Source organism: Cavia porcellus, unplaced genomic scaffold (genome assembly GCF_034190915.1).
Source record: "Cavia porcellus strain 051 isolate PalLab524CR breed Dunkin Hartley unplaced genomic scaffold, mCavPor4.1 scaffold_17, whole genome shotgun sequence".
Lineage (NCBI taxonomy): Eukaryota > Metazoa > Chordata > Mammalia > Rodentia > Caviidae > Cavia > Cavia porcellus.
In genome coordinates, this window is record NW_026947500.1 from 25974033 (window position 1) to 26001975 (window position 27943).

A 27943-nucleotide genomic window follows, 5' to 3' on the forward strand; every position below is an offset into this window, starting at 1 on the left:
TTTTAGAAAGAAAATTTTATTTGGAATGAAAATATAGAGCTCATCCCTGCCACTTCCTCTGGGGATGGGAGGTGGGGAGGCTGGGAGGAGTTGCGGGGTGAGGAGGCTGGGAGGAGTGGTGGGGAGATGGTCCCTCAGAGTATAAGCAAGCTGACCGTGGTATAAAAATCCTCCACAGTAACAGTGACCACAGCTAGGCAGTGACTCCAGCCTGGGCCCTGGGCCCGGTCAGGTACAAACTGGCCCTGACCTGCCACAGAGGTCCTTGATCAGTCAGCAGCCAGTGCGTGACCTGCCAGCAGAAGCCGAGTGAGAAGGGGATGAAAGAGGGTATGCATCAAGGGGGTAGATCCAAGGGCCATGGTCCTACGCATCCCCATTCTCCATGCGGCCAAGCTGTTCCTCCAGGCGAGTGATACGGTCCCCCTGCTCCTTGATCAGTGCCTGCAACGCCCGAAGCTTCTGCAGGATTTCTTCCAGCTTCCCAGCCTCCTGCAGGGACAACAGGAAGTCAGTGGCCAGCAGCTACAACTCTCCTCAAAGTAACCACCAGACAGAGGACTTAGGTTCAAAGAGGCACACACAGACTGGGTCGGCACCCAGGCCCCAGTATCACCCTGACTAGGGAGCATGTACCTCAGCCCCTGTGAGGCTGCCACTGGGGGTGGCAACGGCGGGGGTGGCAGTAGATGTGGAGGTGCCAGGCCGGCTGGAGCTGGCTGGCCGGCTGTCAGATAACACATTGCGTCGGCTGACTTTCAGGTCTCGCGGTTTGCTGGGCACGTAGGCCTCCCGCAGTGAGATCAGGATGGGGTCAGCATCCTGCCCGCTCACCCACTCTTCAGCCTCCAGGGCCGCCTCAGGCCCGGCCGTGTCAGGATACAGATCATCCTGGAAGAGGTCAGACTGCGCAGCAGGTAGAAGTCAAGATGAGCTGGGGGACAGGGGGTCCTCCCACCAAGGTGCTCACAGCTGGACCCTGTGTGGCCACTTTCTCACTTCCCTCGGGGCCCTGGGTTGACATTCTGTTAACCTAGCCTCTAATGGCCTGGCCCTGAGTGACCTCAAATCTGCCATTTCACTTCCCTTCTGGATACCAACAGCTCCCTCTGCAATATCCCCAACCCTCCTGAGCAGGGCTGTCACCACTCTTGATTGCAAACCGCAGGTCCCAACTATGTGGCTTTGTGGGATCCTGCGAGCCCCATTTGGGCCCCATGAACTAAGCTGTTGGAGCAGGTTCTATTAGTCCCCACCCTGCTCTGCACCCAGATGTGCCTGGCACACTGAATGAAACGCTCAGCAAATGTCAGCTGGAGAATAATGGAAGTGTGTCAGAGACACTTGGCATCTGATGCCAAAGCCCATGTGGCCTGGCTGTCCTCATGGAACTCTCCATGACAGCCAGACCTCTCGTCCCTCGTTCCATTCCCAGTTCCTCTGGGACAGACCCCAGCTAGCCCTGTGTCATCCTGCTCAGCCCCCATCTACCTTCCGGGTACGAGTGCATGCTGGCATCTGTCCAGCCCACCCACTGCATCCTCTCATGCGTTTGGCCCATCACTAATATGTACTAGAGAAGAAAGCAAATGGGTTCCAGAAGCAGGCGGCCTCACCTTTCTTGGCACAGTCATGACAATGGGCTCACACTTTCGCTCATGCAGTTTGTAGAACCTGGGAAAGGGAGGAGGCCCCATAAGCAGAGCTCTCCTAGCAGCCCCCAGCCTCCACTTCCAGCTTCACCCAGCCTTCCACAGGCTGACTCTAGGTACCTTTGTGGCCTCAAGGGTTCCTATAGACTGGGCCCTGACACTTGGACCCCTCTGTGACATTTCACCCTGGATGCCCTGGGTTTAACCCCCTGCCCCCATCCTGACCCATCCCCAGGTCCAGCCTCAGAATGAATCCCATCCCCTTACCGGGCAATCTCACACTTGTTGACCTCCAAGCCCCGCTTGGGCATGCTGCCCATGCCCCTCTGGGGCTCCTTGCTGGTGAATGTGTTCAGGAAGTGGATATAGGGCGGCTCATTAGTGATCTCAAAGTACCTGATGCTGGAATCACCCTGTAGGGGCACAGAGCTCAGCGCTCAAACCACAAAACCTCCCTTATTCCCACCAGCTGTGCCAAGCCCCACCTTGCCACAAACATAGACCACACTGGTGTCGGGATCGTAGAAGGGCAGCAGGGCGCCGTTGCTTGAGTCCAGCTCCTGCAGGGCCATAGGCTCCTCAAGGTTTTCCTGGTACATGGAGAGCAGTCAGGTCAAGCCACAATTGTCCTTTCAAACCCCGATCAAGACTGGTATTAAGCAGCTTCACATGCAAGCCAGCGCTGCCCCAAGACGAAGGGGATTCTCTCCTACCTCCTTGCCTCCACCCACGCAGTGTGACCCATCAAGGGATTCTTTCCACTTCTGTGGTCCTACTTTTCCATCCTCCCCTAGGCCTTAAGACTCTATGCAGGCCACTGAGCACATGCTGGGGACCACAGGCACTCCATCTCTGCCTTAGAGAGGCCCTGGTTACTGTGCATAAACATAGCTGTAGGACAGAGCGCTTTGTGGAAAGGGCTCTCCTGAAAGAGGAACCTGTGCATTGGTTCTTAAACACCAGCTGAGTGGTTCACACAGGGCCTTCTATCAGCAGGAGCAGGGTAGCAAAGATACAGAGATGATAGGGGAGCCTCAGGGAAGGCCAGAGAGCACAGGGTAGGATCAGGAGAGAGTGGCATGGTTCTGGGGCCAGTCCTCTCCATGGTGACCCCTGCCAGCCTGGTCCTGGACGATGCTGCCAGAGTAGGCCCAGTCTCAAGCCTGCCCCCTTAGGCTGATCGCGGCCACTCACTGGGTCCCAGAGCGCCAGCTGCCGCTCGCTCATGCGGCTGAAGCCTGTCGTGAACACCTTGCCGTCCGCCAAGAAGATGGCCCGCATGGGCCGAGCCCCCTCATGGGCTTTCTCCCGCTCCTGGGGAGGGACACGTGGTCAGTACAGCACCCTGATCAAGACCCCAGGCCTGTCCACTGCCATCTTCACCCTCTGGGGCCACATACTGCCACCAGGGTGCCTCTGCGGGGGTCGATGATGCGCATGCGCTTGTCTTTGCATGCTGTGCAGAAGAGGCTCCCGTTGCGGTTCCAGCTGACGTTGTAGATGAGGTCGGGGTGCAGGGTGTCCAGGCGGTACAGCTCCTCTGCAGTGCCCACATTCCAGATGAGCACCACATTGTCGCAGCCTGGCAGGTAGAGGGCCGTCAGCTTAGACCTGGGCAGGCAGGTGGGGGCCATCAGCCTGCCAGACCTAACTGTCCACTCCCCCGGGACTGAAGCAACTCTCTTAACTGCTGCAGGTCTCAGCTTCCCTATCTGTCAGATGGACCTGGAAGAGGCTGCAAGGATGTTCCAGAGCTGCATATGCAGAGGGGGCTAGAGGGGTAAGATGGGTAGGGAGCAGCGCAGACCTGCACTGAGCAGCACATTGCGGGCGGTGGGGTGCCAGGTGATGATACCCACGCGCTTGGTGTGCCCCTCCAGCACCACCACTGGCTCTGTCAGTGGGGAAACCAGACCATTCTCTGGGATCTGCCACACCTGCAGGAGGGATGGGGATGTCGGGCTGAGGCCTCTGCTACCAGCAGCCTCCAGCCATGCCTGAGACCCTGGTCCGAATAGCCCTGCGCTCACCATGACTGTGCAGTCCTCTGAGCCGCTGGCAATGACTTCATCATTGTGGGGACACCAGTCAATGTCTAGGACAGGTCCTGTATGCCCGCACACTGTCGGATAGGCCTTGTCAATGCGGCCCGTCTGCAGGAATGGAGGCATAGTGAGAATGGCTGTGCTTTGTCTCTCCAGAGCCTCAGTCCCCTCCTGGGAGTAGGATGATGTACTGAGCCTGGATCACTGGTGCTCCAGATGTGACAGTGCCCAATCCCGCCCTCCTAGATAAGCAGGAAATGTCTGCAGCCTCTGTCTCTGACTCAGTGGCAATAAACACTTTGGCACCTTCGATCACACCTCCTGGGCAGTAAATATGGATCATAATATGTGGCCAGCAGGAAGGGGACAAACGAGGCAGGCCTCTGAGGTACGCAGAAAGTTCACAGGAGTGGCTCAGGTGCCTGCTGTCTTCCCTCCAGCCCTCCTCCCAGCCTTGATGGGACCCACCTTGTTCAGGGGGAGCACCATAAAGGCACCCCCACCGCTGGCCTCTACAATCACAGCCAGGAACTTGGGGTTCACTGCGCAGAAAGTGCTGTCCCAGGTAACACGGGACACTCGAATGTCCTCGTAGCACTGGTCATTCTTGACTGGCTGCCCAAACACATGCCGGAATTTGCTCTGCCGTACTACTTTTCGGAAGGACATGTCTGCAGGGCAGAGAGGTGGGGAATCACCTTGTTGTCACAGCGACCTGACCGCTCCCTGGGCTGCATGATGGGAGGTGGAGAGGGTGCAACAAAGCTGGTTATTAGAACCAGCCTGGGTCTCAGTTTCCCCAGTCACAGAGCAGGGTCACAGGCGCAGACAAAGGCTGCCTCCCACAGGCACCGATGTGCAGGGGTAAATGCACGGATCTCTAGGGCGCGCCATCGCTGAGTTCTGAGTGGCTTTGAGGAACTTTCCTTGGACCCTCCCCCATCTCTGCTGTGGTGCCCCCCCCCCCAAGAAGGCATAACTCTTTAGGTCCGGGGCGGTTCGGCGCTGCCTCTCCTGCCCAGAAATTTGGAGGATGCATGAAGGGCAGGAGGCAGGAAAGGTCTGCCTGCTGGAGGACGCTTTAGGCCCCAGTTCTGAGTCCCAGGAAAGGTGCAGGGAGCTGCAGGAACGCCGGCCCGGGGGCCTTGGCCGGACGCAGCAGGGGTCAAAACGACGCTGCCAGTTGCCGAGCATCCCAGATCTACCTCAGAGCACGGTCCAAGGTGAAACAGGGACCCAACTTCTAGGGACCCTGGCTCAGGAGAAGAGGCTGGACGTCCAAGGGGAGCTAGGACTGAGGGTGGGGCGCAAGGGAGAGACAGTGCTCCTCCAACTTGCAGCCCCCCTCCCCGGGCCCCGCCCTCGCCCGAGATCCCAGCCGGGTCCCGCCCCGTTTCCCGCTCACCGCTCACCGGGAGTGCCGGGGGCTGTGGCGGCGGCCTCGGACTGCTTGGGATCCCGATCTCTGGGAAGCAGGAAGCGGGAATCAGGAAGTGACAGAGGAGCGAGGGCGGGGGAGGGGGCCGGGCAGGGGCTGGAGAGGCGGGGCCGAGTCACGCGCGCGCGCGGGGGGTGGGACCGCCGAAATAGTTGGGCGGAGTCAAGGGGGACTGGGGCGGGGCCAGCAGGGGCCCCACCCCGAAGAGGCTAGGTCCAAAGCTTCTCCACCAAAAGTGAAAAGTTACCCTGCAGCGGCTGGAGCAAGGGTCAAGGTTCAAGGACATGCACAGGAGTTGCGGGGTTAGGATGAAGCCAAACCTGCCAATCCCCATCCGGACTGCGCGCCCCTAAGGCACCCTGTAACTGTCCCCGCCTCCTCCAGGTGGTGTCTACGTGGACAAGTCGACTAAGTAAAGCAACGTTGGAAGGAGACAGGGAAAGGTCCAGTGGTTCCATTCTTCACGTGGACGCCGTGGGTCCTGCCAGGCTCTTTATTGAGGGCTGCAGATCCCTTGCAGCTTCCTTTGCTCCCTGGACCATCTATGCGGAGCCTCTTTTTTTTCTCTAACAAGGAGCCCAGCCTGGCCTCCCCAGATCAACCAACCCCACCCAATCTGACCGCGGGGCCTTCGGTGTCCTTGTGGGATCCACTTTTAAGTCCATGGTTCAGGGCACTGGCTCCCTCCTATCCTCTTAGGCATTTACTACCCTGAGTGACCAGGAGGTGATGGCAGGGTCCTTTTCCCAGAACGAAAAGGAAAAGAGCAAAGACAGGCAGAGAAAAGGAGCCCGGCTGTGTGTTGGAGGGTAGGCTGGCTTGTGTCTCATCTCATTCCCTCTCCACCCTGGGAGGAGACAGGCTCAGAGAGGGCAGGTGTTTCCCTGAGGGCACACAGCTAGTGTTCACTCTTTATCTGGTTTCAAAGTCCTTACATTTCCCAGTGCTCTCCATAAACCCTAGGCTGGCCAGGCAGGAATGTGGGGACCAGATGCAGCAGAGGAGAGTCTGTTTAAAGCCCACACCAGCCTGGGTGGCCTCCCTTCCCAACCCATCAACGGCTTGATTGAGACACAATCCTCAGCCGCCTTGTCTTTCCAGCCACCCTACCTGTCTGACCCCTACCCAACACCTCTTGCACCTCCACTGTCCTCTTCCGGCCTGTGGCCCAATGATACTGACCTCTCCCATCCCTGAACAACCCCCTACCCCAGGACAGGGCATCCTGTTCCCTCCCTTTGGCTGCAAGCTTTCCTCCTGGGTCTTGAAAAGACTCTAGACCTCAACTTACCCCATGTCTCTCCTCACCTGTTACCTCCCTTGGGGCTCTCCCTGACATCCCTCTCACCCACTCTCTGGCCCTTCCTTGTTCCCACTGCATTGTTTTTGATCACTGTTGGATCATCAGATGCTTCTCCCTGCTAGGATGTCAATAACTTGAGGGCAAGGATTTTGCCTTCCCCCAACTCAACACTCAGCTTCCGGAAAGGGACCCAGTACCCAGCAAGTGATCCCTTTGTACAGGTTGAGCGGGTGAACGAGTGGCATCCCTGAATGTAGCGTTAAAAATCTTCAGAATCAGGGGCTGGGGATTTAGCTCAGCGGCATAAGCGCCTGCCTTCCAAGCAGGCAGTCGTGAGTTCAATCCCTGGTACCGATAAAAAATGAAAAAGACAAAAAAAAAAAAAAATCTTCAGAATCAACATCTGGCCCCTCTGGAACAGAGGGGAGGGTCTTTCCCTTAGAGAAGGATGGAAGGAGTCTCCCAGAAAGCAAAAGTAGCTGAGTGCTGGGATGATGTGGGAGGCTTGAAGGCCCTGTTTCTTCCAACATAAGCCTCCTTTGTGAAACTCTGGGAAAATTCTCTCTGTCACACAGGTCACTTCAGGGTCTAGTGTTTTTCTTGGATAGCAATTACGCACTATAAGTGAGAGTCTCCTTTGGGACCTTGGCGGTAGGGTTGGCTCAGTCCTCAAGGCAGATGGCTGGTGCCGAGGTTTTATTCACTGATCTGCTCTCCATGTTGAAAAGCTTTGGGACCATTGCCAGGAAAAAGGGGGACAGAAGTCCAAGTCCTGTCCCCAGCGAGTGTATGCCTCAAAAAATAAAACGGGAAAAGTGAGGGAGGAGGAATAAAACCTGGCAGGCGTCTACCTGTCACACAGGCTCTGGCCTATACTGGTCTCACGCCTGGCTTGGGCCAGGGGTGCCCACGGGTACAATCAAACTAAGGGTTAACAGTGATTGAACACTTATTGTATATTTGATAAAGATCCAAACACTTCATAGAGATTAATCAGTTATGATCTCCATTTTACAGATTGGCAACTGAGTTCCAAAGAAACCAAGAATTTTGCTAAAGTTTACACACAGTGAATATTAGAGTCAAGATTCAGATAACTCTTTTGGAGCACCAGAGATCACAACCTCAACCTCACCTGTGTATCTCTAAAAGGGAGGGCCAGCCAGAGAGGCATCAGGACTAGCATGGGCTCAGTAAATACTTATTGGATGAATAGGTTCAAATAACTCACATCTGCCCAGCAATCCCTCTCTCACCTGTCTTAGTCCCTGTAATCCATGCCCTTCCTATGTTTGGCTCTGATAATAACCACAACCTGCTACCTGACAAGAAAAACATTATCCTGAATTGACATAGGCAAACACTGAGGCCAAGAGGAAGCTAGGACTCAAACCCAGATTTCACTGCACCACACCCAGCTGCCCAAACTGCATGCCACCTTTTTACAATGGTACAATCTTGGGAAGGGCAGCATATAAAATGCCACTTTCATTATACCTGCTGGGGAGGGCATCTCGCAGCTGCTGCAGATCCCAGTGCTGAACTAGTGGGAAAGGACTGTGTGGGGGGAGTGGGGTAGGGACTGTGGTCTTGGACACTAGGGGCAGGAGATGGGGAACAGGCTTGCAGTGCTTCCTCTTTTTTCTGGCAGTCTCTGCAGTTGTCAAGAAGCTGGCTCTGCCTGATAGAAGCTTGGTGACCTCTGGGAACCTTTGCCCTTTCTGGGGCCACTGGTGCACTCAGATAACTTCTACACTGTGCCCTTAAGCTTAGCTGGGTGAGGTTGGGTCTAGTGCACCCTCTACCTGCAGCCCCTCTAGAGAATCTGTGCAGCCTTCCCTGGGAGGTTTGGGGGCAGGTGACGAATGGAATCAGGCTTTGAAGTCTCTTGCCAACCCCTCGCTGCCCCGCAGGATGCAGAGGTCCAAGCACCACGATCTCTCAGGCCACCTACGTGTCTGCAGCCTAGGCCAGTCATAGCAGCCCAGGTGCTCTGGCCAGGGGGTGGCTCTCCCACCTGCCTCCAGCCAGCCATCCTAAGGGCTATCTCTGTATGCCCTTGATGGAGAGGACATCTCCTCCCTGATCCCCAGCTACATGGCTCCTTTGGGGGTACCTCATATGCTCCCTCATTTAATCCTCAAAATAGCCCACAAAACAGGAACTCTAAAGTAGTCTGTCCTGAGTCACCCAGGAAAGGCGTCACAGAAGTAGATTTGAATCCAGGCTTGGCCACTTTTGCCTCTTCTCCAGCTTCCTTGCTGAGGGAAATCTTACACTGGCCTCACTGTCTTCTGGGACAGGGTACTGTTAGAGAGGGCTTGGCCAGGCCAGGCCAGCCCATGGGCCACTGGGGCCTCTGGCTTCTGCTTGGAGCTACAGCTCTTGGTGGGCTCCTTTTTCTGCAGGGATTTTTCTTTTTGTTGTCCCTGTGTCCAGGCTTGACCTACTATCTTCCTCCAGCAGGACCAAAGTACAGAGGAGGCGGCTTCTGAGGTACTGGAGGACAGAACTAAGCAGGACACCATCAGAGATGGCTCAGGAGGCTATTGGGTGACTATGCGTTGGCAGCAACCATGGAAGAGCATGACAGGACGGGGCAGTGGATGCTGACACTAACCCTGTGGGACCTTTGGCTGCTTCATTTCACTTTCCCTTTGTAGTTCTTCCAGGTCAGAGGACTTGGTGGGGTTTTCAACAGTGATGTTCTCTGCAATTCCTGCCTCTCCAACTGGCTGGTTCCTCCACTCCCTCTGGCTTTTCTGCTGCCCTGGCAGGCCTGGCCTTCTTAGATCCTCATGTGGGGCCTGCATTGGGGGTCTCTGTTGGTGGAGCACTTCCAGGGCTTTCTCCTTCGGGGACCGCCGGCATTGCTGGGCTCGCAGAGGCCTCAGATGAAGGATCTAGAGATGGGCTGAAGGAAGCTTCCTCACAGGGCCTGGTGGTTTCAGTAGCAGCACCAGAGGACTGGGCCTCTGTGCTCGACTGTGGCTGGACCGTATCATCCAATGGTGGCTGGGCCGGGGGGTTCACCTGAGATTGAGCCACAGGATCCAGGGGCGGCTGGGCCGTGGGGTTCACCTGAGGTTGGGCCACGGGACTCAGGGGCAGCTGGGCCGTGGGGTTCACCTGAGGTTGGGTCAGGGGAGGGGGTGTCTGGGCCTCTGCTGTTAGCGCTGGGCTCTGAGAGGCCACCTGTGTCTGTGGCTCAGCCGGTGTGAAACCACCTGGCTGCTCCTCGCAGAGAGCTGCAGCAAAGGAGGAAAGCATGGTGCGCAGCAGGGCTCTAAGGTTAGTGCTGGCCATGAGGCAGAGGAAAGGACTCAGGCAGCTGTTGAGTAAGATCAGGTAGTCCGAGTAGACCAGGGCCTCCCAGAGCAGGTAACCGGGGTAGATGTCCCATAGGAAGGCCAGATAGAGTAGCTGTGCCAGTTGATACGGCAGTCGCAGGACCACATAGGCCGACAAAATGGTCTTAGCCACGCGAGCAAAACCATGACAGGCTGAGGGCTGAGGCTGGCGGCGGCAGCAGACCCGGCAGGCTGCAGCCTGGGTGAGCACATGGCAGACGAATAGCAGGAGGAATGGCAGGAAGCCTCCCAGGATCTCAAGCATCCTCAGGGGCAGCTCTTCGCTGTCCCAGAAGTCCAGGCAAATGACCAGATCGTACCACCAGATGGTGGCCTCAGGGAAAATCAGCCAGGGCACACTGAAGAGTGTGGCCAGCACCCAGACCCCGGAGCAGACCCAGAGGGGTAGGCGGGCTGGGCGGCGCCCAGGGTACCAGCGTGGGCACAGTGCCAGCAGGCAGCGGTCCAGGCTGAGGGCTGCCAGCAGGAAGAGGCCAGAGGAGTAGGACACAGCCCACAGGAAGTAGTAGAAGCGGCAGGCAGCTGTCCCCAGTGGCCAGTGCCCTCCATGCTGGATCTCCAAGATCTGAAAGGATGCTGCTGCCAGGAACAAAAAGTCGGAGAGGGCCAGGCTGAGCAGAAGCAGGGCCAGCCTTGTACCCGTCCCATGCCGGGCCTGTGAGCCAGCCAGCCATGCCATCAGCCCATTAGCTGGCAGCCCCAGGAGCAGGAGGGCCACAAGGAATACTGTGTCCCAGCCACCCTGAGGGTAGTAGTCCTCATCCTCGAGCTCTGTGCGGGGCCCAAGGCCAGCAGCGCCCAAGTTGGCTTCCATAGCAGTGTCCATTGGGAGTCCCCAGTGTACTGCTGGACACGGACTGGGTGCCTGGTGAATGAATGGATGCAGGAATGACTGAGCATGAAGGAGAGAGTGCAGTACATCTCCGGGCAAATCACTGTCCCTCTTAGGGCTGCTGTTGTCACCTTTTGGGAAGTTGGCCTGCACCAGGGAGTTTTTTGGTTTTGTTTTTGGTATTGGAAATCCAACCCAGGACATTATACTTGCCAGGCAGGTGGTTGTGCTACCGAGCTACATCCCTGCCCTCCCCACCTTTTTTTTGAGCCAAGGTCTCACTATGTAGTTTGGGCTAGCCTTGAACTCACTGTGTAGTCCAGATTGGCCTCAGACTCATGGTGATTTTCCAGCTTCAGCCTCCTGAGTGCTGGGGTTACTGGTATACCAACATATGTAGCTTTGGTGGGGCAGGGGTTTTATTTTTTTGGTATCGGGGTGTCAAACTCAGGACCTTATGCTTGCCAGGCAGGTGCTTATACCGCTGAGCTAAATCCCCAGCCCTTATTTATTTATTTTTATGGTTTTTTTTTTTCTTTTTGTGGTGGTACTAGGGATTGAACTCAGGGTCTTGTGTTAGGCAAGCACTCTGTCTCTGAGCTACATCCCCAGTCCTTGCCAGGGATTTTTTTTTTTTCCTCTTTGGTACCAGGGATCGAACTCATGACCTTGCACTTGCTGAGCAATTGCCAAGGATTTTAAATAGATGACCTTACGTGGTTCTACAACTGATTTTACAAGGGAAGGAGCAGAAGCCTCACCTAATCAGTAATTTGCTTAAGGTCATAAGAAGGAAAGTCAGTTCCAGGACCCAAACCCAGATTAAAAAAAAAAACCCAGACTTAACCATTGTATCACATGAAATCTGTATCCAAGTAGACTAAACTGGGGACTTTTTTTTTTTTTTTTTTTTTTTTCAGTACTGGGGATTGAACTCACAACCTCACACTGGCCAGGCAGGCACTTATGCCGCTAAGCTAAATCCCCAGCCCTTTAAACTGGAGACTTTTAAAAGTATTGGTAAGCTTGTGAATCTTGTTTAAATAAAGTCTAGTGGGCTGGATGTGGTGGTGCATGCCTGTAGTCCTAGCACTTGGAAGGCCATGACAAGAAAATCACATGTGTTCGAAGCCAGCCTGAGCTACATACTGAGTTAAAGGCCAGTCTAAGCTGCACAGTGAGAGCCTGTTGAAAAAAAAAAAAAAAAAGTAGAGTGAAATTTCTATGTGAACTGAAAGGTGGTGTCATATTAAAAGCCAGAACTCCAGGGACTACAGTACTCTTAGAACTCCAGGGACTACAGTCTGAAAACCACTCAGAGCTGGGCATGGTGGTGCATGCCTGTGATCCTAGCACTTGGTGGGGGCACTGAGGCAGGTGGACCCTGTGAGTTCAAGGCCAGTTTGGGCTACATATTGCATTCAACATCATCCTGAACTGCACAGTGAGTCCCTGTCTCAAAAAACAAAAATGAATTTGTCACCTCTTCATAAACCCCTTTTATGCCCGATGGCCTTGGATTCAAGTGTTAAAATTCTAAGACGGAAGGGTTCTGGGTTAAAGAGTCTGAAAGGTGGCTGGCAGCAGACGCTCTGGCCCTTCAGAGAGGGTGGCTCAGAAATTTGGGGTGAGGTCTGAACCCCAAGTAGCCTGGTCTGGGAGCAGCTCTTGCCTCTTTAGCTCACCTGTGCCTCTTTCCTGCTCCCAGAGCTCGGGAACAGGTGCCATTACTTGTCCCCTAGAGCTACTAAATAGAGAAGAGGGGAGAGGGACCAGCAGGTGATGAGGGCAAGGTGGTCTGGGGGCACCCATGCCCAGGACCCAACAAGTCTACTGTCTCCACCCCACCTTCCCCGGATGCAGTGTCCCTCTGAGTGGGGAGGAAGGCCTTACAGGGCAGCCAGGAAAGGGACACGATGCCACAGCATGGCTGAATCCTGCTTGGGCCCGTGGTTGCAGACACCAGGCCATGAGCCCCTGTGCCTCCCAACCCTCAGGCTCTTGGTTCAGCAGAGTCCCTTAAATCAAAGACCTGGGCACCCTCCCCCAAGTCCCAGTGTGACACCTGGCTTACCTTGAGGCACAGGCCGCTGGCTGGAAGTGAGGCGTGCTGGCCTGCCCAGTGGCCCAGCCACCCGCCTGGCCCCCTACAGGGGCTTGCAGCATGGCACCTGGAGACACAGAGGCGGCAGGGCAGGAAACCCAAGCTGAGAGGACATCAATCATTCATGGGGCTGCTCTCTGGGAAACCCTAACCCTGGCCCAGTAGGGCCAAGTGACCAGTCAGGGCCCTCCATGCTTATAGGGTCAGACGGCTGAGCCCTCTCCCCACCCAGGGCCCCTCCAGCTCAGGATGTGCTGTGTGCTCCCCAGAGTCCACTTCCTCCGACAGCACCCTTGCCTCTCAGTCAGCATTTGAGACCTCTGTGCTGTGGCCTCCTTCTGAGTCTCGCAGGCTCTTGGCCCCATCCAGGATGTCACCCCTGGAGAGGGTGGCGCTAGGCTGTAAGAGGCCTGTGCTCATCCCCTGCCTGAGAAGTCTTCCTCGGTGCTCTTTGCTCGGCTGAGTCCTGGCTGTCATAGAGCTGGGCTGAGAATGCAGCTCTTTAGTAATGTTCCCCATCGTATAGATGAGAAAACTGAGACTCAGAGAACTGACTGGGTCTCCTAGCTGAGGAGTGGCCAAGCTGGAGCCTGAAGTTCATAGCAGCAATGGTGTCCTGGCACCCTTTGCTGCTGAGGACTGTTCTGGTGACACATTCAGGGCAGAAGGCAGGGATTAGGTCCTGAGCTGCCTACCTCACTTACCCTAATCGCCCTCAGGGCCTGATCCCAGGCAATCACCTGGAAGACTGGGCACCTAAGCAGCTTTGGGGCTCCTGAGAGCCAAAGGTGCTTGGGGAGCTGTGGCCTCGGTCTGGCTGTGTCTCCCGCATGGCCACAGAGCACAGTCCAGGCTCAGGCCCCAGCTCCCAGAAGCCCCCTGCAGAGGCTGTGTCTCTGGGCAGTGGTGCTGAGGGCCCCCCTCTGGCCAGGAGGAAGAGCAAGAAAGAAAAGAAGTCCCAAGGGTCCCGGAAGGGCAGTGCTGGGGAGCAAACCTCTGTCCAGGATCCTGAGGCCTCGAGGAGCAGCAAAAAGCCTTCAAGGACAGAAGAGAAGAAAGGAGAGCCATCACCAGCGCCCTCTGGGCCAACCTCTCGCCGCCAATCCCACCGGCATCGTTCTGACCCCCAGCAGGATGCTGCTCAGAGGACCTATGGGCCCCTGCTCAACCGCATATTTGGGAAGGTCAGGGGGAACCTGGGCTGGGCTGTGGGCTGGGGGTGGGGTGGGGGTGGAATCCGTGCCTCAGTCTCAGCCCTCCTGCTCCTAACTGCCTGGATCTTCTGCCCTTCTGGCCCAGCCTGGGGGAGCCTACACTGTGGGGGTGGGGCTTAGGCCTCCAGCACAGTGGGCCGAGCTGGGCCTCAGGGTTCTGGGATGCCAAGGAAGTTCTCTGCTGTTGGGGAGTGGCCAGGAGAATGGAACTTTGCCTGCACTGTGAGCTGGCCCTGCGCAGGCCAGCCTAGGCAGGGACTGGAGGAGGAAGGACAGAGCTGTGGCTGGTCTTGAGGACATGCTGGTCCATCTTCCTGCAGGACCGTGAGCTGGGCCCCGAGGAGCTGGAAGGTGAGTGGTTGCTGGGGGCCTGGAGGTGTCCCTGGGCCTGGCCACCTGGTCTGACCTCCCTCCCCTTGCAGAGCTGCAGGCTGCCTTCGAGGAGTTTGACACTGACCAGGATGGCTATATCGGCCACCGGGAGCTGGGCGACTGTATGCGGACACTGGGGTACATGCCCACCGAAATGGAGCTCCTCGAAGTTGCCCAGCATGTGAAGATGCGCAGTAAGTGTCTGAGCCCCACAGGGCGGGGGTGGCCGGCTGTGCAGGGTGGGGCAGGGCAGGCTGGCTCTGGTCCTTTCAGTGCATGGGCACCCTCCTGGTTCAGGGGGCTAAGTGGTGGCAAGAAGGGATTTCTAGGAGTCTTTTGGCAGTGAAAGTGGAAGCAGGCAAGAGTGACAGTTTAGGAGGTACTGGCAGGAACATGGGTCCCGTCAGATGCAGGGATGCTCAGTCCGAGCTCCAGCTGTTGGTGCGGCAAGATGGGCAAGGATGGCTGCAGGGTGATATAGAAGTGGGCTTGGGTTAAGGGGGACCTTGAGAAGCGGGTCTCGCCTCTGTATACCTTCAGGCTTTCCACCTGCCTCTGGTCGCAGCCTCCAGTTCATTGTAACTCGGTGCCAAAGGGCTGTCCCTCTTCTCTCTCACTGTGCCTCACTCACTGTACCCTGGTGGTAGCTGCCTTGGTCAGAGTCACCAGGAATCCAGTCTCCGGAGGCCCAGTGAGGCCTGGGTAACGGAGCCCTGACCTGAGTGCTGAGCAGCCCTTGTGTGGTTATCATTGGCTGGTTTGTCCTGAGGCCAATATCAGATTCCCTTCCTTTTGGGACACCTGTGGTTTTTCTCACAATTTCTGAAATGGGCACAAAGTTTACAGTGGCTGTGGCTATTTGGTGTCCAGCTCCTTTTGTTCACCCCAAAGTTGTTGCCTGGCCACTGGTGTTTTGTGGCCTGCTCACCTGGGGCCACTCTCTGTCCCCTGCTGGGCTGTGAACCCCACAGCAGCATGCAGAGTAGGTATCAGACCCATCCTAGGATGAGAAAAGGAGGTTGATAAGTTACCTAAGGTCATGTGTGTCCTGGTATTGGAACCAGGATTTGAATCTGGGTTGTCTGCTTCGGAGCCTGGCCTCTTTTTGCACACCTGGTCCCAAAGCCCCTCCAGCAGCCCTGGGTTTGGGAATCAGGCCTTCCACTCCTCTGTGGGTGGGGTCAAGGGTGCCTCTTCTGGATGCAGAGCATGGTGGGTGGAGGGGGAGTTGCCTTCCTCTGTGACTTCCTTTCCTGGGTCCACAGTGGGTGGCTTTGTGGACTTCGAGGAGTTCCTGGAGCTGATAGGCCCAAAGCTGAGAGAGGAGACGGCACATATGCTGGGGGTGCGGGAGCTGCGCATTGCCTTCCGAGAGGTGTGGCCTGTGGAGGGGGTGGGCAGTGGGTGGCATGGCTGAAGAGCGTCCTCCCTGGGAGACTGGGGCTTCTGTCTTTAGAAGCCCAGAGCCCTGCAGGTGGAGGCCCCAGGCCTAGGGATGGGCAAAAAGAGTTCAGCTCCTTCCCAGTGGGGACATTTATGGAGCAGCGGGCACCATCTTGGCATAGGAGGATAGGGAAGCCTGAAGTGTGTGGGGCAGGATGGTGGTGGGAGCATCTTGCCTACAGGCTGTGTCAAGAATGGAGTTGGGTACAGAGGCACCTTGAGGTGGTAGTGACTGAGCCCTGCCTGGTTCCTAGTTTGACAAGGACCAGGATGGAAGAATCACTGTGGCGGAGCTGAGGCAGGTAGCACCCGCTCTGCTGGGGGAACCTCTGGAGGGGACAGAACTGGATGAGATGCTTCGAGACATAGACCTCAATGGGGATGGCACCATAGACTTTGATGGTGAGTCCGCTCCTCCTGTCCCTCCAGCACTTCCTGCAGTCCCCGAACCTGGGCTGGCCCAAACCTTGTCCCTCTCTTCCCCAGAGTTTGTGATGATGTTGTCTACCCACTGAGACACCTGCAGGGAGGACCTGTTGTCACTGTGGCCCGAGATACCACCAGGACCAGGCTGCATGCAAGGAGGTTCCAGGATGGCAGAGACCTAGCAGTCCCCAGAATCCTTCTACCCTGGGCAGCGTCTTGCTCTAGAATCTGTCTGTGAAGTCACCTGCCTGTCTTCACCCTCACCACCCACCCACTGCTTGAGTGACCTGGAGAAAATGTATGCTCAAGCATCCACCAGTCCACATTGTGAGCAAGTCCTCGATCTCTCTGCACCCTTGGCAGGTAGAAAGCTCCCTCCCTGGTGCTGGAAGTATTCAAGTAGGGACAATTGGGGGGATCCATAGTAACACAGTGAACTGAGAGGGTGGCCGGCCTCCTCTCACTACTTACACAAAGTGAACTTGAAAGGGAGGAGCCTAGGTCCCAAAGACCAAGGCTGGAGTTGTAGAGGGGGCTGACCCCGAGGGGGTTTCAGATCTGGAGAAAGGCTTGGGGGCCTGGGAGGCCCACAGTCCCATATAGTCTAAATGGCAAGAAATTAATATCTGGATCCATTCCAGGGCCTCATAGTGCTGCCCTGTTCCTGGAAAGGGGAGTGAAAAAACATTTCCACAAACCAGCCTGAGAAGGTTTGAGGGAACAGATATTTAGGGTCTTAAGTGGATATAAATCCCAGAGACAAAAGAAGAGAAAGAGGGGAAAGGATGCTTTAGACATGTGGAAATCTTTTTTTGTTGTTGTCCTAAAGAAAGAGAGGTTGATTAACTTCAGATTTCATTGGCCGACTGATTAGTGGCTGGGCATAGTGCACACCTATAATCTTGCCATGAGGGAGGCTGAGGCAGGAAGATCACTAGGAGTTTGAGGCCATTTTGAGCTACAAAGTGAGTTTAAGTCCAGCCTGAACTAGATAATGAGACCCTGTCTAAAAAAAAAAAAAAAAAAAAAGTCAGAGTCAGCTAGATTTGGTGGCACAAACCTGTTACTCCCAATACCCTGGGAGACCGAGGCAGGAGAATTATAAATTTGAACACAGTTTAAGCAGTTTAGAAATTTAGTGAGACTTCACCTCAAAATTTAAAACAAATGAAGGCTGGGTACATAGCTTGGGGTGAAGATCTTGGATTTCCTCAGTCCCAAAACAAAAAGTACATGCTCATAATCCTAGCATTGAGGAAGCTGAGTCAGGAGGATTGCCTGGAGTTTGAGGCCAATCTGAACTACAAGGCAAGATCCTATCTCAAACAAAGCAAAACAAAACAAACCCTAAAAGAACCAAACAGACACAAAAGGTCAGAGAGCTCTAGTTCCAAAAATAAAGTATCCCTGTTAGGTTGTATTTCTTGTAACAGACACCAAAATAAAACAAATGATGCCTTTACCAGAATAGAAATTTATTTCCACAGTAAGTCTGTATGTGGTGTCTTCTTCAAGGACTCAGGTTCCTGGCTAGCTGTCCTGCCTTCCTAAGGTTTGTCTGTTTTCCTGGTGGTAGGATGGAGGTCAATAAAAAAGAATAAAAGGTTACAGTGTGAAGTAAGGCCACTTATATCCATGAAGCAGAGCGTATCACTTGCCTGCTTGGCAAGGATACTGGGAAATGTAGTCTTTATCTGGAAGGTCACGTGCCCAGCTACACACCAGGGGTTCTCCTACAGGGACAGATACAGAAGGGCAGAGGTCAGGCTCCGTTTCATAGCTGAGTCGAGGTTGTAGGAGACACGCTCAAAGCATATGGCCACTAGAAGGGGAAAGCGATGGCTTGGAAAAGAGACTATCAAGATTAATCAAAAAAAGACGGTACAGAGGGACATGGTGTTTCACAGCTGTAATTTCAGCACTTGGGAGGGTGAGGCAGGGGAGTTCAAAGCCAGGCTGGCCTTCATAGTTAGACATTGTCTCAAAACAAAACACAACAAAAAGTAAGGCACTGTTCCCTAAGGAAATTCTCCTTCCTCTCACTCATCCCTTTTCCTCCCTCTCCTCTCTTCCTCTTCCTCTTCCTTCTTTTCCTCCTTCTCCTCCTTTTTCTTGAGACAGAAGGGTCTTACTGTATGGTTCAACCTGGCCTTGAACTCAAGACCTTTCTACTTTTTTTTTGGTGTGTTTTTGAGACAAGGTCTCACTATGCAGTTCAGGCTGGCCTTGGACTCACTTTGTAGCTCAAACTGGTCTCTAATTTACAATGATCCTCCTGCCTCAGCCTCTTGAGAGCTGGGATTACAGACATGCACCACCACACCCAGCTCAAGATTCTACTTTAGCTGCTAGATTGCTGATATTTACCACTACACCTGGGTTACACCTTCCTATTAATGTATCCTCAAATTGTGATATATACAATATACAATAGATTTACAATATATATTAGAGTTTAGATTGTTATCATTCCCTGAAAAGTGTTGCTGTCAATCCAGACCAGTATTAGATAAATTAGTGAAAAAAATTCAAACCGTGGCTGGGTGTGGTGGCTCACGTTTGTAATCCCAGCACTAGGGAGGCTGAGGCAGGAGGATCATTGTGAGTTCGAGACCAGCCTGGGCCAGCCTGAACTGCATAGTGAGACCCTGTCTCAAAAAAACCAAAAAAAAAAAAAAAAATTTCAAACCATGGGCTGCAGTGTAGCTGGTTATAGAGTTCTTGCCTAGTGGGGAAAAGGGCTGGGTTCAATCCTTTTTTTTTTTTTTTTTTCGTTTTTATTGGTACCAGGGATCGAACTCATGACTGCCTGCTTGCAAGGCAGGCGCTTATGCCGCTGAGCTAAATCCCCAGCCCCCTAGGTTCAATCTTGAGCACAAAAAAAAAAAAAAAAAAAACCACCAAAACCCAAAAATCATTTAAACTTAGGCATTGAGCTAGGTATGATGGGGATGCATGTCTGTAATCCTACCTATTTGAGAGGCTGAGGCCGGAGGATGGCAAATCAAAGGCCAACCTAGACAATTTAGAGACCTTGTTTTGAAATTTTTAAAAGCTAAAAAAAAAAAAAGAAAAGAAAAGCAGGGGCTGTAGTCCAGTGTAAAAATCCTGACTTCAGTCCCCAGTGCTGCCTCCCTTCCCTGCCAAACTTGCCGACCATGGTGGCACACACCTGTAATCCCAGTGCCCTGGGAGGCTGAGGCTGGATTGGAAGTTTAAACTCAGTGCAGGCTATTCAGTGACTTAATAAAACCATCTCAAAATAAACAATAGAAATGCTCAAGAGCCAGGGATTTAGCTCACCGACCTAAGCATCCACCTTGCTAGTGTAGGTTATGAGTTTGATCCCCTGTACCAAAAAAGACAACAAAGGCTCAAGCCCTAGTACTAAGGGGGAAAAAATGTAGAGGGCTGGAGGTATAATTTAGCGCTCCCTGGGCTCAGTCCCCAACACCACACAAAAACAAAACAAACAAAAAACCACCTAAGTACTTTTTTTTTTTTTTTGTCTTTTTGAGACAAGGTCTCCCTATGCAGTTCCTGGTACTGAGCTCACTTTGTAACAAAACCCGAGCATTTTGTAAGTGTTGATATCTGGAGTGGATAACTAGATTGGGAAACTTTTTTTTTGAACCCAGAATCAAACTCAGGACTTTGTGCTTGCCAGGCAGGCACCGTACCGCTGAGCTATACCCCCGGCCCCTACTTTTTTTTTTCTCTAGTAAATATTTCAGGCTTCAAACATCATGTCAGGGTCCACTGAGGTGTGTCACAACTGTTCACTCAATGCTGCTGTTACATTTGTAAAGCAAAGCTGTCATGGTCAACATTTTAAACAAATAGGTGTCAGCATGCTGAAAATTTAATAAACTTCACAAAACATTGAAATTTGGAGCTTAAATAATTTTACATGCCATGAACCCTTGTTACCTTTTATTTTATTTTTGAGACAAGGTCTCACTACGCAGTTCAGGCTGGCCTTGAATTCAAGCCGTCCTGCCTCAGCCTCCATGGTAGCACCATGCCCAGCCTATACTGCTGTCTTATACTTTGAGTATTCCCCACCTATTACAACATAGAAAATCCATGCTGTGGCCTGTATTTGCTGACTCTGGTACATTGTGACTCACCACTTCCGGAATAACTGTTTGGCTGAGGTTGTAAAATGAGAGCTGGGGAAGTAGCTCAGCAGCAGAGCGTTTGCCTAGCATGCTTGAGGCCCTGGGTTCAGACTCCAACACCAAAGATTATGGAATGAGAAAAAGTATTCGTAGTGACTCTATTAACTGCCTGTCTGCTGCTCACTTTTCAATAAAGGAAAAAGACAAAAAAAAATAGCTATTTACTTACTTATTTTTTTGTCTTTTTCCTTTTTATCGGTACCAGGGATCGAACTCACGACTGCCTGCTTTACAAGGCAGGCGTTTATGCCACTGAGCTAAATCCCCAGCCCCTTACTTATTTATTTTTGAGACAAGGTCTTGATATGCAATTCAGGTTGCCCTTGAACTTTTTACGTAGCCCAGGCTGGCCTTGAATTCAAGGTGATCCTCCTGCCTCAGCTTCCCGAGTATAGGGATTACAGGTGTGTGCCACCATGCCCAGCTGTAATTTTTCTTTTTCATGTCTGTTTTGTTTACATTTATTGCAATGTGATTTTGACGGGACTACTCTGAGAATCGAAATGGTGAGCCTGAGTTGGGTGGGTGGCACACATCTGCAATCCCAGCACTTGGGAGGCTTCAAACACAGGCTGGGAAATTTAGTGATTTAAGTGGGATCCCGTCTCAAAATGAACAAGCAAACAAAAAAAATGGGGGCCAGAGATATAGCTCTGCAGGCACAAGTGCCTGCCTGGCAAGTGCAAGGTCCTGAGTTGATTCCTGGTACCAAAAAAACAAAACAAAAAAAAAAAACCCCAAAAAACTGGGGATGTAGCTCAATGCAAAGGCCATGGGTTCAACACCAGTGCAGGTGCAGGGGTGCGTGCTGGGGGGGGGGGTGATTTGGATTCTCTATATTACTGTTTCTTTTATTTTCTTGCAGAAGTGTTGGTCCATGAAAGATGAGGGATGTAAATAGGTTCTTGCCCACAGCTAGTTTGGGTACCACTGGCTAAGGAGTTCTTGCATCCAAAAGGGGCCCCCCAAAGTGTGGTAGTGGGGTGCTGAGGCGGAATGGTTCAGGAGAGTAGGAGTAAGAGGCTTGGGTGACCATTCAACAAACGCATGGGGGTTCTAAAGGTGCCCACCACTCTGGAGCTGGCACTCGGTGGGCGGTCCCTGTCTAGTGGGACTTCAGCTTTCATTAGGAGACGGAATGCTCCTCAGGGGCTCCAGGCCAGGGTCTGGTTCCCCTCTCCTGCTCCTCCAGTCATGGGAGGGGCCTGGTTAAGTTTCTGTCAGTGGCCCACTGGCTGTCTTTGGGCAAGTCAGTGCTTATTCTGTAAAATGGGGTCCCCTCTTGGGCCTCAGGCCCCTCCTCCTTGTAATGGAGTTGAGATCCAGGTTTGGTGATGCACACCTGTAATCCCAGCACTCTAGGAGACTGAAACAGGAGGATCACTAGTTCAAGACCAGCCTGGACAAATTAGTGACTTAACAAGATTCTGTCTCAAAATATAAAACAGGGCTGGGGATATAGCTCAGTGCATAGGACTTGGGCTTGATCCTTGGCACCAAAAAAATCACACGTAAAATGAGATAGATTGAGCTAGTTAGGGATTCCATTACACGGCCTGGGTTCAGGGTTTACCACAAGGCCTGACAAATGGTTGCTATTATGAGCTCAGATTTCTGGGTTCCTAAAGATTCTATTTCTTGGTTCCTGAGATTTGGAGGTATTTCAATTTTCTGAAAATTCAAGATGACCCATTTCTGATGTTCTTGGCTCCAAGTGTTTTGGATCACGGAGGCTCTCTGCCAGGATGCCCTCTGCCCCCTGATTCTCTCAACCTCTAGCTGGGGAAGTAGGGCAGTGGGGGGAGGGGCTGGCCTAGGCCTCCTCCTGGCCCACATTCAGGGCTGACTGGGGCAGCCCAAGGCCCCAGAGCCAGGCTGGAACCAGGATAGCAACCTCCAGGCCCCAGCCCTACGTCATCTGAGTGCCCTTGGCCAGGGCTACCAGGATAGGTGCTGGAGCTACCTTCCTAGGCAGACAGTGTCCTCCGAACCCAGAGCTGGGGGGTAGGGGAGGTTGAAAGCGCCTCTTCTTGTCCTGGCTCTGTCCTTAGAATGTCACGATCTTGAGCAAGTCTCAAGCATCAGAGCTGTCTAAACATTCATGGGGAGGTCAGTGACACCCTTCATTCCCAGGGCTGGGCCAGAAATGGTGGAACAGGAAAGCTTAATTGTCCCTAATGGAATTAACTATCTTTTTATTAGCACAAAGTAACACCCCTGTTGCCCCCAGGCCTGAGAATATGTTAAGGCACAGAGCAAGAGAGGAGTGGTGTTCCCAGTGGGGCCTGCACCCCCAAACTTCCTGAGCAAACTCCCGAGGGGGCTGGCATTGCAACACTCCTGGAGGACCTGATTTTGAGATGGGGCCAGCACAACAGGTGAAGGGTCCGAGGAGCACCCCATGGAGGTGACACAGTGTCCCAGGGCTTGAATCACGGGTGTCTGGCCATCCGGGTGAGGCTCACTTCTCAAAGTAGGGCAGGTAGAAGAACTGGAAGCCTCGGTGGCCCTTCACAGCGCAGTAGATGAAGATCACGTGGTAGACTGTGGGGGTGGAGCCTGTCAGCACTTGAGGCCCCACCCAGTCCCCCAGCCTGCACAGGGGGCCCCCTCTCACCTCCAGGGATCAGCAACAGGAAGCCTGGCACGAAAAAGATGGCGCTAGAGACACCTGCTGGGGGGAGAGGTGGTGGCTCATGGGGGGAGGCTCCGAACCGCTGGGCCAGCCTCCTTCTGGGCTGAAAGAAGTGGATTCTTTCTGGGAGGGGGCTGGTTTGCCAAGGACCTGTGGGCACAGGTCGGGAGTGCTTACCTGGCGAGGGGGCCACCTCCAATCCCACGCCGACCAGGATCAGCACTGCACAGAGATGGGGCCACCATTGGACGGAGTCGGGGAGGACTCTGGGTGAGGGCTGGGCTTTCCACCCCCAACCCCAGACTAGGCCTGAGCAGAGACCCCGCCCACCTCCCTAGGAAGCTCACCAAGCTCAGTGTTTTCAGAGCAGGGCACTTGGAGACCCTAGTACATGTTTGTGAAAGAAGAGACTTCTGCTCCGGTATGGGCTTAAGTCATTCAGTAAACACTTATGGAACCGGTCCTGCACAACTGGTATTGCGAATTCCATTGTGAAAGGCAGGTATGCCCCAGGCCCTGTGGCTCTTGCTTAGTAAAAGCATCACCAAGAATTCCAAGGCTATAATGCAGGTGATCAGGATATGGTGTGAGAGGCCAGAGGACCACAGAGGGGCTGCATGGGGGAAGTGACATCTACATGGAGAATGGGCCACAGTGACAAGAGCAATCATGGTTGACTCTGACTCTGTTCACCAGGAATGCCAGGCAACAGGCTAAGCATGTTGCATACACTGTCTTATTAATCACTCTGACAGAAGGAATCAGGCATAAAAGGAAACTGAGGCACAGACAGGAAGTCACTTTGCCAAGACTGTCTGACTTTAGAGGCTTTGCTGTGGGCATCCTCAGGCAGACAGAATTCTAGACCCAACATGGCAAAGGCCCAGAGGCCGGAGGGAACTGGACCTGTCTAAAAGGACAGACTGGGCAAGAAGAGATTAGGCTACAGGAATCTGGTAGGGCCTGGAGCCCCGGGCAAGGATGACTGATGTTGGAGAAGCTAAAGAGGTCAGGTAGGGTCTGCTTTTCAGACCCAGACTCCTGGGTCCACAGTTATAGGAAGATGGGGGGAGATACAGCAAGGGGAGGGATACAGCCTGGAGGCTTAAAGGGCCACCACGTGCTTTGTGTGCAGCAGAGTACTCCAGAAAGGGACCCAAGCTCACTCCTTGCACCCTGACTAGGGCTATGTGCTCTGCCCTCTCAGAGGAGGCATCTTTAATTCCTGCAAGGGCTCCTGGTGGCTCCCAGGCTTGTAGCCGTGAATGTGGGTTTAAATCCCAGCGCACCTACTTCCTAGCTGCAGCTTGAGAAGCCCCTCTATCAGCAAGTGCCTCATGTCCTTATGTAGAAGCTGGAATGGTGCCACTTCGTTGGGCTGAAGAGAGTGAGTGCCCATGGCCAGTGTCACTGGTATCTGACATGCAGTGGTACTGGGCAGCAGTAGCTTCCTCGAGCCCCGGACACCTAGAGCTGGGGTGGGGCTTTCTGGCCCAGGGAGCCTGGCTGGCTTTGACTTTCCTGAAGATGGGAAGAGGGGGAGCTAGAGCAGAACCACAGCTAGTCCTTCTTTAAAGGGCCTTCTTCACCACAATCCTAGATCCTCCCTGGGACCCTGCCTCCTCTGTTCCACAGGATGACGAGCCTGGCAGTCAGAGACATCTGGCTATGAGACTGGCCTGCTCTAGACCTCAGTATTCGCATCTGAGCAATGGAGGAGGAAACAAGTCCTGGTCAGCTCTCAGACTCCAGAAAGAAGAGGAAGTGACCAGCCTCTGGATGGAGCTAGCAGGTGCTCAGCATCCTGGTCACAGGGACACCCACAGCTCTCAGCACCTGCCTCTATACACAGGTTCTAGGCCCTGCCTCTTATTTAGTGAGTGACCTTTGTAAAGCTAAAGTGGACACAGAATAAACAGCAGTAACTGTTTGGTCTCCTGATGGATTAAGCAGGTTAAGCTTTAAAGAGTCTTCAGAGCACTGGTTCAGGTTCTGTTCTGTGGTCTGTGTAAATGGCTGACTAGGAGCCTGGGTTTGTCCTTCTCAAACCCTCACCTGTAACTCTCGAGATGCTCACTGAACCAGGGGGAAACAGCCTACACAGAAGGAGGGAGGGGAGGCCACGGCCCTCAGGGTACTCACCCAGTCCCAGCAGCAGGAGCAGGAAGGAGGCCAGCACTACCCTGCAGTTCTTCTGGATGAGAGGATGTTGGGTCCAGCTGGGTGGGAGGAGAGCAGGGTGAGTACAAAAAAGGTGAAGGGGGGTGGGGTGGGAGAAGTGTCATGGCTGATTGGCCAGTAGTACTCAGAGTCTGGGACTCATTCTAAGAAGGTCTCACCTGCAGCAGGCATTGTAGGAGCGCTGGGTGGTGCTGCTGATGGTACTAAAAGACCACTGGGAACTGCGGATGGATGTTCGGCCAGAATCCCTGCAGGACAGGCCCAGTGAGGGGCAGGGGGAAGCAAAGAAGGAGATCCTGAAGAAGTATGTATGTGGATGGGTGCAGGGTCAAAGGATGGCCCTTCAAAGGACTGAGGGCTCAGAGAGGGCACAGGGAATGATGCATTCAAAAACGGGAGTTCTGCAGGGCTAGGGGTGGAGGAACACTAGGAATGAAAGCTAGGGTTTCCTGCAGCACAGATGACCTGTAGGGAGGCAGGGGAGGGTAGGCCAGGCCAGGTTAAGGGTTCCTACAGCATTAAGATCTGGAAGGGGTTGGGGGAGTGGGGAGATCAGGCACTAGGGTAAGAGGATGAGCATGCTGGACAGGAGACCCCAAGATGGGTGTGGAGCTAGGAATCCTTACAGGACAGAATAGGAGAGCTAAGTGTACTGGGATCATGCACTGGTAAGCCCTTGTGGACAGAAACTAGGGCCATGGAGCTCAGGGTACAGGATGGGTCCCCACCTGGCCCTGACCTGGTGCAGACTCCCCCATCTGGTTCCGGAGAAGGCTGGGCTACATCTTCATCATTCTGCAGGTTCTGTTCCAGAACACAGGGTTCAGAGGGGTGGCTGGCCTCAGGCCCTTTCTCACTCCCCTCTTGGGGAGACTGGAAAGCTGTTTTTCTGGCCACCTGGCAGCTGCTCACCTGGCCCTCCACCCTCCCAGAAGAACGGGTTTGATGATTCATAGAAACCGAAACCCAGGTAGGAATGGTAGGGGAATTGGACAGCAGGGGTCAGAAGGAGTCGGTGGAGGGTTCCCTGGGGTAGGTGACCTCTGAAGTTCTGAGGATGTCATTTCAGGGGCCCAGCAAAGTAGCTTTGGATTAGGGGTGGTAGGGAAAGGCCCAAAATTCCCAGGTTAAGGGCACAGGAATCTGGTATGGGTGCCCAGAAAAAGGATTCTAGTAGTGGTGGCTTCCTGGGAAAATGAGGATTTCCTGTTCAGTGGGAGTCAAGGGACGTGAGCAGAGTTGTCATGAGCGGGAGCCTCCAGCTCAGAGGAAATGGGATGCGGACTTCAGAGCAGAAAAGGAGATACATGTTCCTAGATTTCAGAGATGCTCTGCCTGGTTCTGATATAGAAGGGCTCTCCAAGCCTTTGGGGGCGAGGGCTCAGCCCCCAGGATGCGCGGGACTCCAGGAGAGCTCGCCACTGTGGCTGGGAGATGAGCTCCCAAGCAGCAGAGCCGGTCTCTCCAGGGCTGGCTGGCTCCAGAAATCAAAGCTGACCGGGTCTGAGCACGGATCTGGATCGGGGGGGGTCACATCGAGGGCGGTCTCCCGCTCCAGCTGGGGCCTCTAGGCAGAGTCTCCCCCAGCTGAGGTTCTCCAGGGCCCGGCCTGGGGCAGGGGTGAGGTGGGCCGGGCCCTTCACCTGATAGCGTAGTCGGGACTGCTTGTCTTCGTCAGCAGCCTCGAACCGAGCCCGGCGCTCGAAGTGCAGCGGCCCGAAGCGGGCCGCCCCGCTGGACTCTGGCCCAGGACCCGCGTCCTCCAGGGACAGCTCGAAGGCGTCATCGATGCTAAACTGGGACCGGGCGGCGCTCATGGCCCCCGCCCGCTCAGACGCCCTGCGCCGCCGCCATCTGCGCTCACCGCCCAGGGGGCCGCGGCCCCGCCCCCACGCGCGGGTCCCGCCTCCGCGCCGGCGCCTCTGGAGCCCGACTGGCTGGCGCCCCGGCAGAGGCTCCGCCCCTCACAACGGTCCCGCCCCTGCCAATCCTCTCCAGACCAGAACTGCCGAGTGCCGAGCCGACTGGTGGCAGGGCTGCTTCTTGACTGGAGCCGGCCAGGCCCGCGGCGCCGCCCAGCGGCCACCTCGGCAAGCGACCGCCGGTGCCGCGCTCCTTTGCGATCCTCAGGCCCCACGTGGTCTCAAAAGGCCGGGGGAGCTCCAGTAACCCAGACCCGAGAGGCGAACTTCCCAGCCCGATCCTCCAGTGCCAAAGAAAACTGCTGGAACAGACGGTTTACCCACCGCACCAAGGCCCTAGGTGGGTGGGTGTTTTTTTTGGCGATTTAGCAGATGTGGAAACTGAGGTTCAGAGTTTATGTGACTTTCACAGTCCTCCAGGCCAGTCTCCATACAGCAATAAAAGTGATCTTTTGAATTATATCTTTTTCTATCTGTGTTACACACACACTTGTGTTGCTCTTATAGACAGCTAAATAAGGTAGAAATATATTAGGCAGTCAGACAGGATTGGGCCCTCCAGGGAATAGGTGCAGGTGAGAAGGCATCAGGGCTGGAGGCGCATTTGAAGATTAAGGTCACAGTGGCTTGTTTTTACATACTTCCCTTGCCGGAGGCTTGGTGTTAACGGTATCACCCTTTTAAGATTTCCAAGTTCTCTCGTTAGGGGCGGGCTATACTCTCCCGTACACCAAAACTAAGACTAACATTAAGACTGCTAAAATTAAGAGAAGACTCCTGTACCCTTGTTACCACTGGGTCAACATTACCTAAGCAATTATACT

At 54.0% G+C, this 27943-nt stretch overlaps 4 protein-coding genes across 12 annotated transcripts; 1 reads left to right on the forward strand and 3 right to left on the reverse strand.

Annotated features, from left to right (window-relative positions):
• Nucleotides 1–5248, reverse strand: Coro1b (coronin 1B). Of its 2 annotated transcripts, none has more exons than XM_003468293.5 (11): nt 5110–5248; nt 4166–4368; nt 3683–3805; nt 3460–3589; nt 3053–3234; nt 2847–2966; nt 2138–2242; nt 1920–2065; nt 1617–1674; nt 637–906; nt 1–492 (listed from the first exon to the last, which is right to left on the reverse strand). In XM_003468293.5, the coding sequence occupies exons 2-11, from the start codon at nt 4364–4366 to the stop codon at nt 367–369; spliced, it is 1461 nt and encodes a 486-aa protein (XP_003468341.1). In that variant the 5' UTR covers nt 4367–4368; nt 5110–5248; the 3' UTR covers nt 1–366. The 2 variants fall into 2 exon arrangements, with proteins under 2 accessions (XP_003468341.1, XP_013006280.1); XM_013150826.3 differs by having other exon boundaries at nt 5103–5202.
• Nucleotides 3234–20535, forward strand: Cabp4 (calcium binding protein 4). 2 transcript variants are annotated; one of them, XM_063227625.1, is made up of 7 exons: nt 3234–3432; nt 13677–13929; nt 14280–14310; nt 14382–14525; nt 15597–15706; nt 16029–16176; nt 16261–20535. In XM_063227625.1, exons 1-7 carry the CDS (start codon nt 3413–3415, stop codon nt 16287–16289), a joined length of 735 nt encoding a protein of 244 aa, XP_063083695.1. In that variant the 5' UTR covers nt 3234–3412; the 3' UTR covers nt 16290–20535. The 2 variants fall into 2 exon arrangements, with proteins under 2 accessions (XP_063083695.1, XP_003468342.1); XM_003468294.4 differs by lacking the exon at nt 3234–3432 and having other exon boundaries at nt 13398–13929.
• Gpr152 (G protein-coupled receptor 152) lies at nt 7370–13387 on the reverse strand. Its single transcript, XM_003468105.4, has 2 exons — nt 12716–13387; nt 7370–10674 (listed from the first exon to the last, which is right to left on the reverse strand). Exon 2 carries the CDS (start codon nt 10633–10635, stop codon nt 9235–9237), a length of 1401 nt encoding a protein of 466 aa, XP_003468153.1. The 5' UTR covers nt 10636–10674; nt 12716–13387; the 3' UTR covers nt 7370–9234.
• Tmem134 (transmembrane protein 134) lies at nt 17655–27112 on the reverse strand. 7 transcript variants are annotated; one of them, XM_023564419.2, is made up of 7 exons: nt 26841–27108; nt 25937–26001; nt 25356–25493; nt 25159–25235; nt 23194–23238; nt 22999–23022; nt 22560–22925 (listed from the first exon to the last, which is right to left on the reverse strand). In XM_023564419.2, exons 1-7 carry the CDS (start codon nt 27012–27014, stop codon nt 22843–22845), a joined length of 606 nt encoding a protein of 201 aa, XP_023420187.1. In that variant the 5' UTR covers nt 27015–27108; the 3' UTR covers nt 22560–22842. The 7 variants fall into 7 exon arrangements, with proteins under 7 accessions (XP_023420189.1, XP_023420188.1, XP_023420187.1 ...); XM_023564418.2 differs by having other exon boundaries at nt 22999–23052; nt 26841–27103; XM_023564417.2 differs by having other exon boundaries at nt 22999–23055; nt 26841–27101.
• Between the last annotated feature and the right edge of the window lie 831 nt (nt 27113–27943).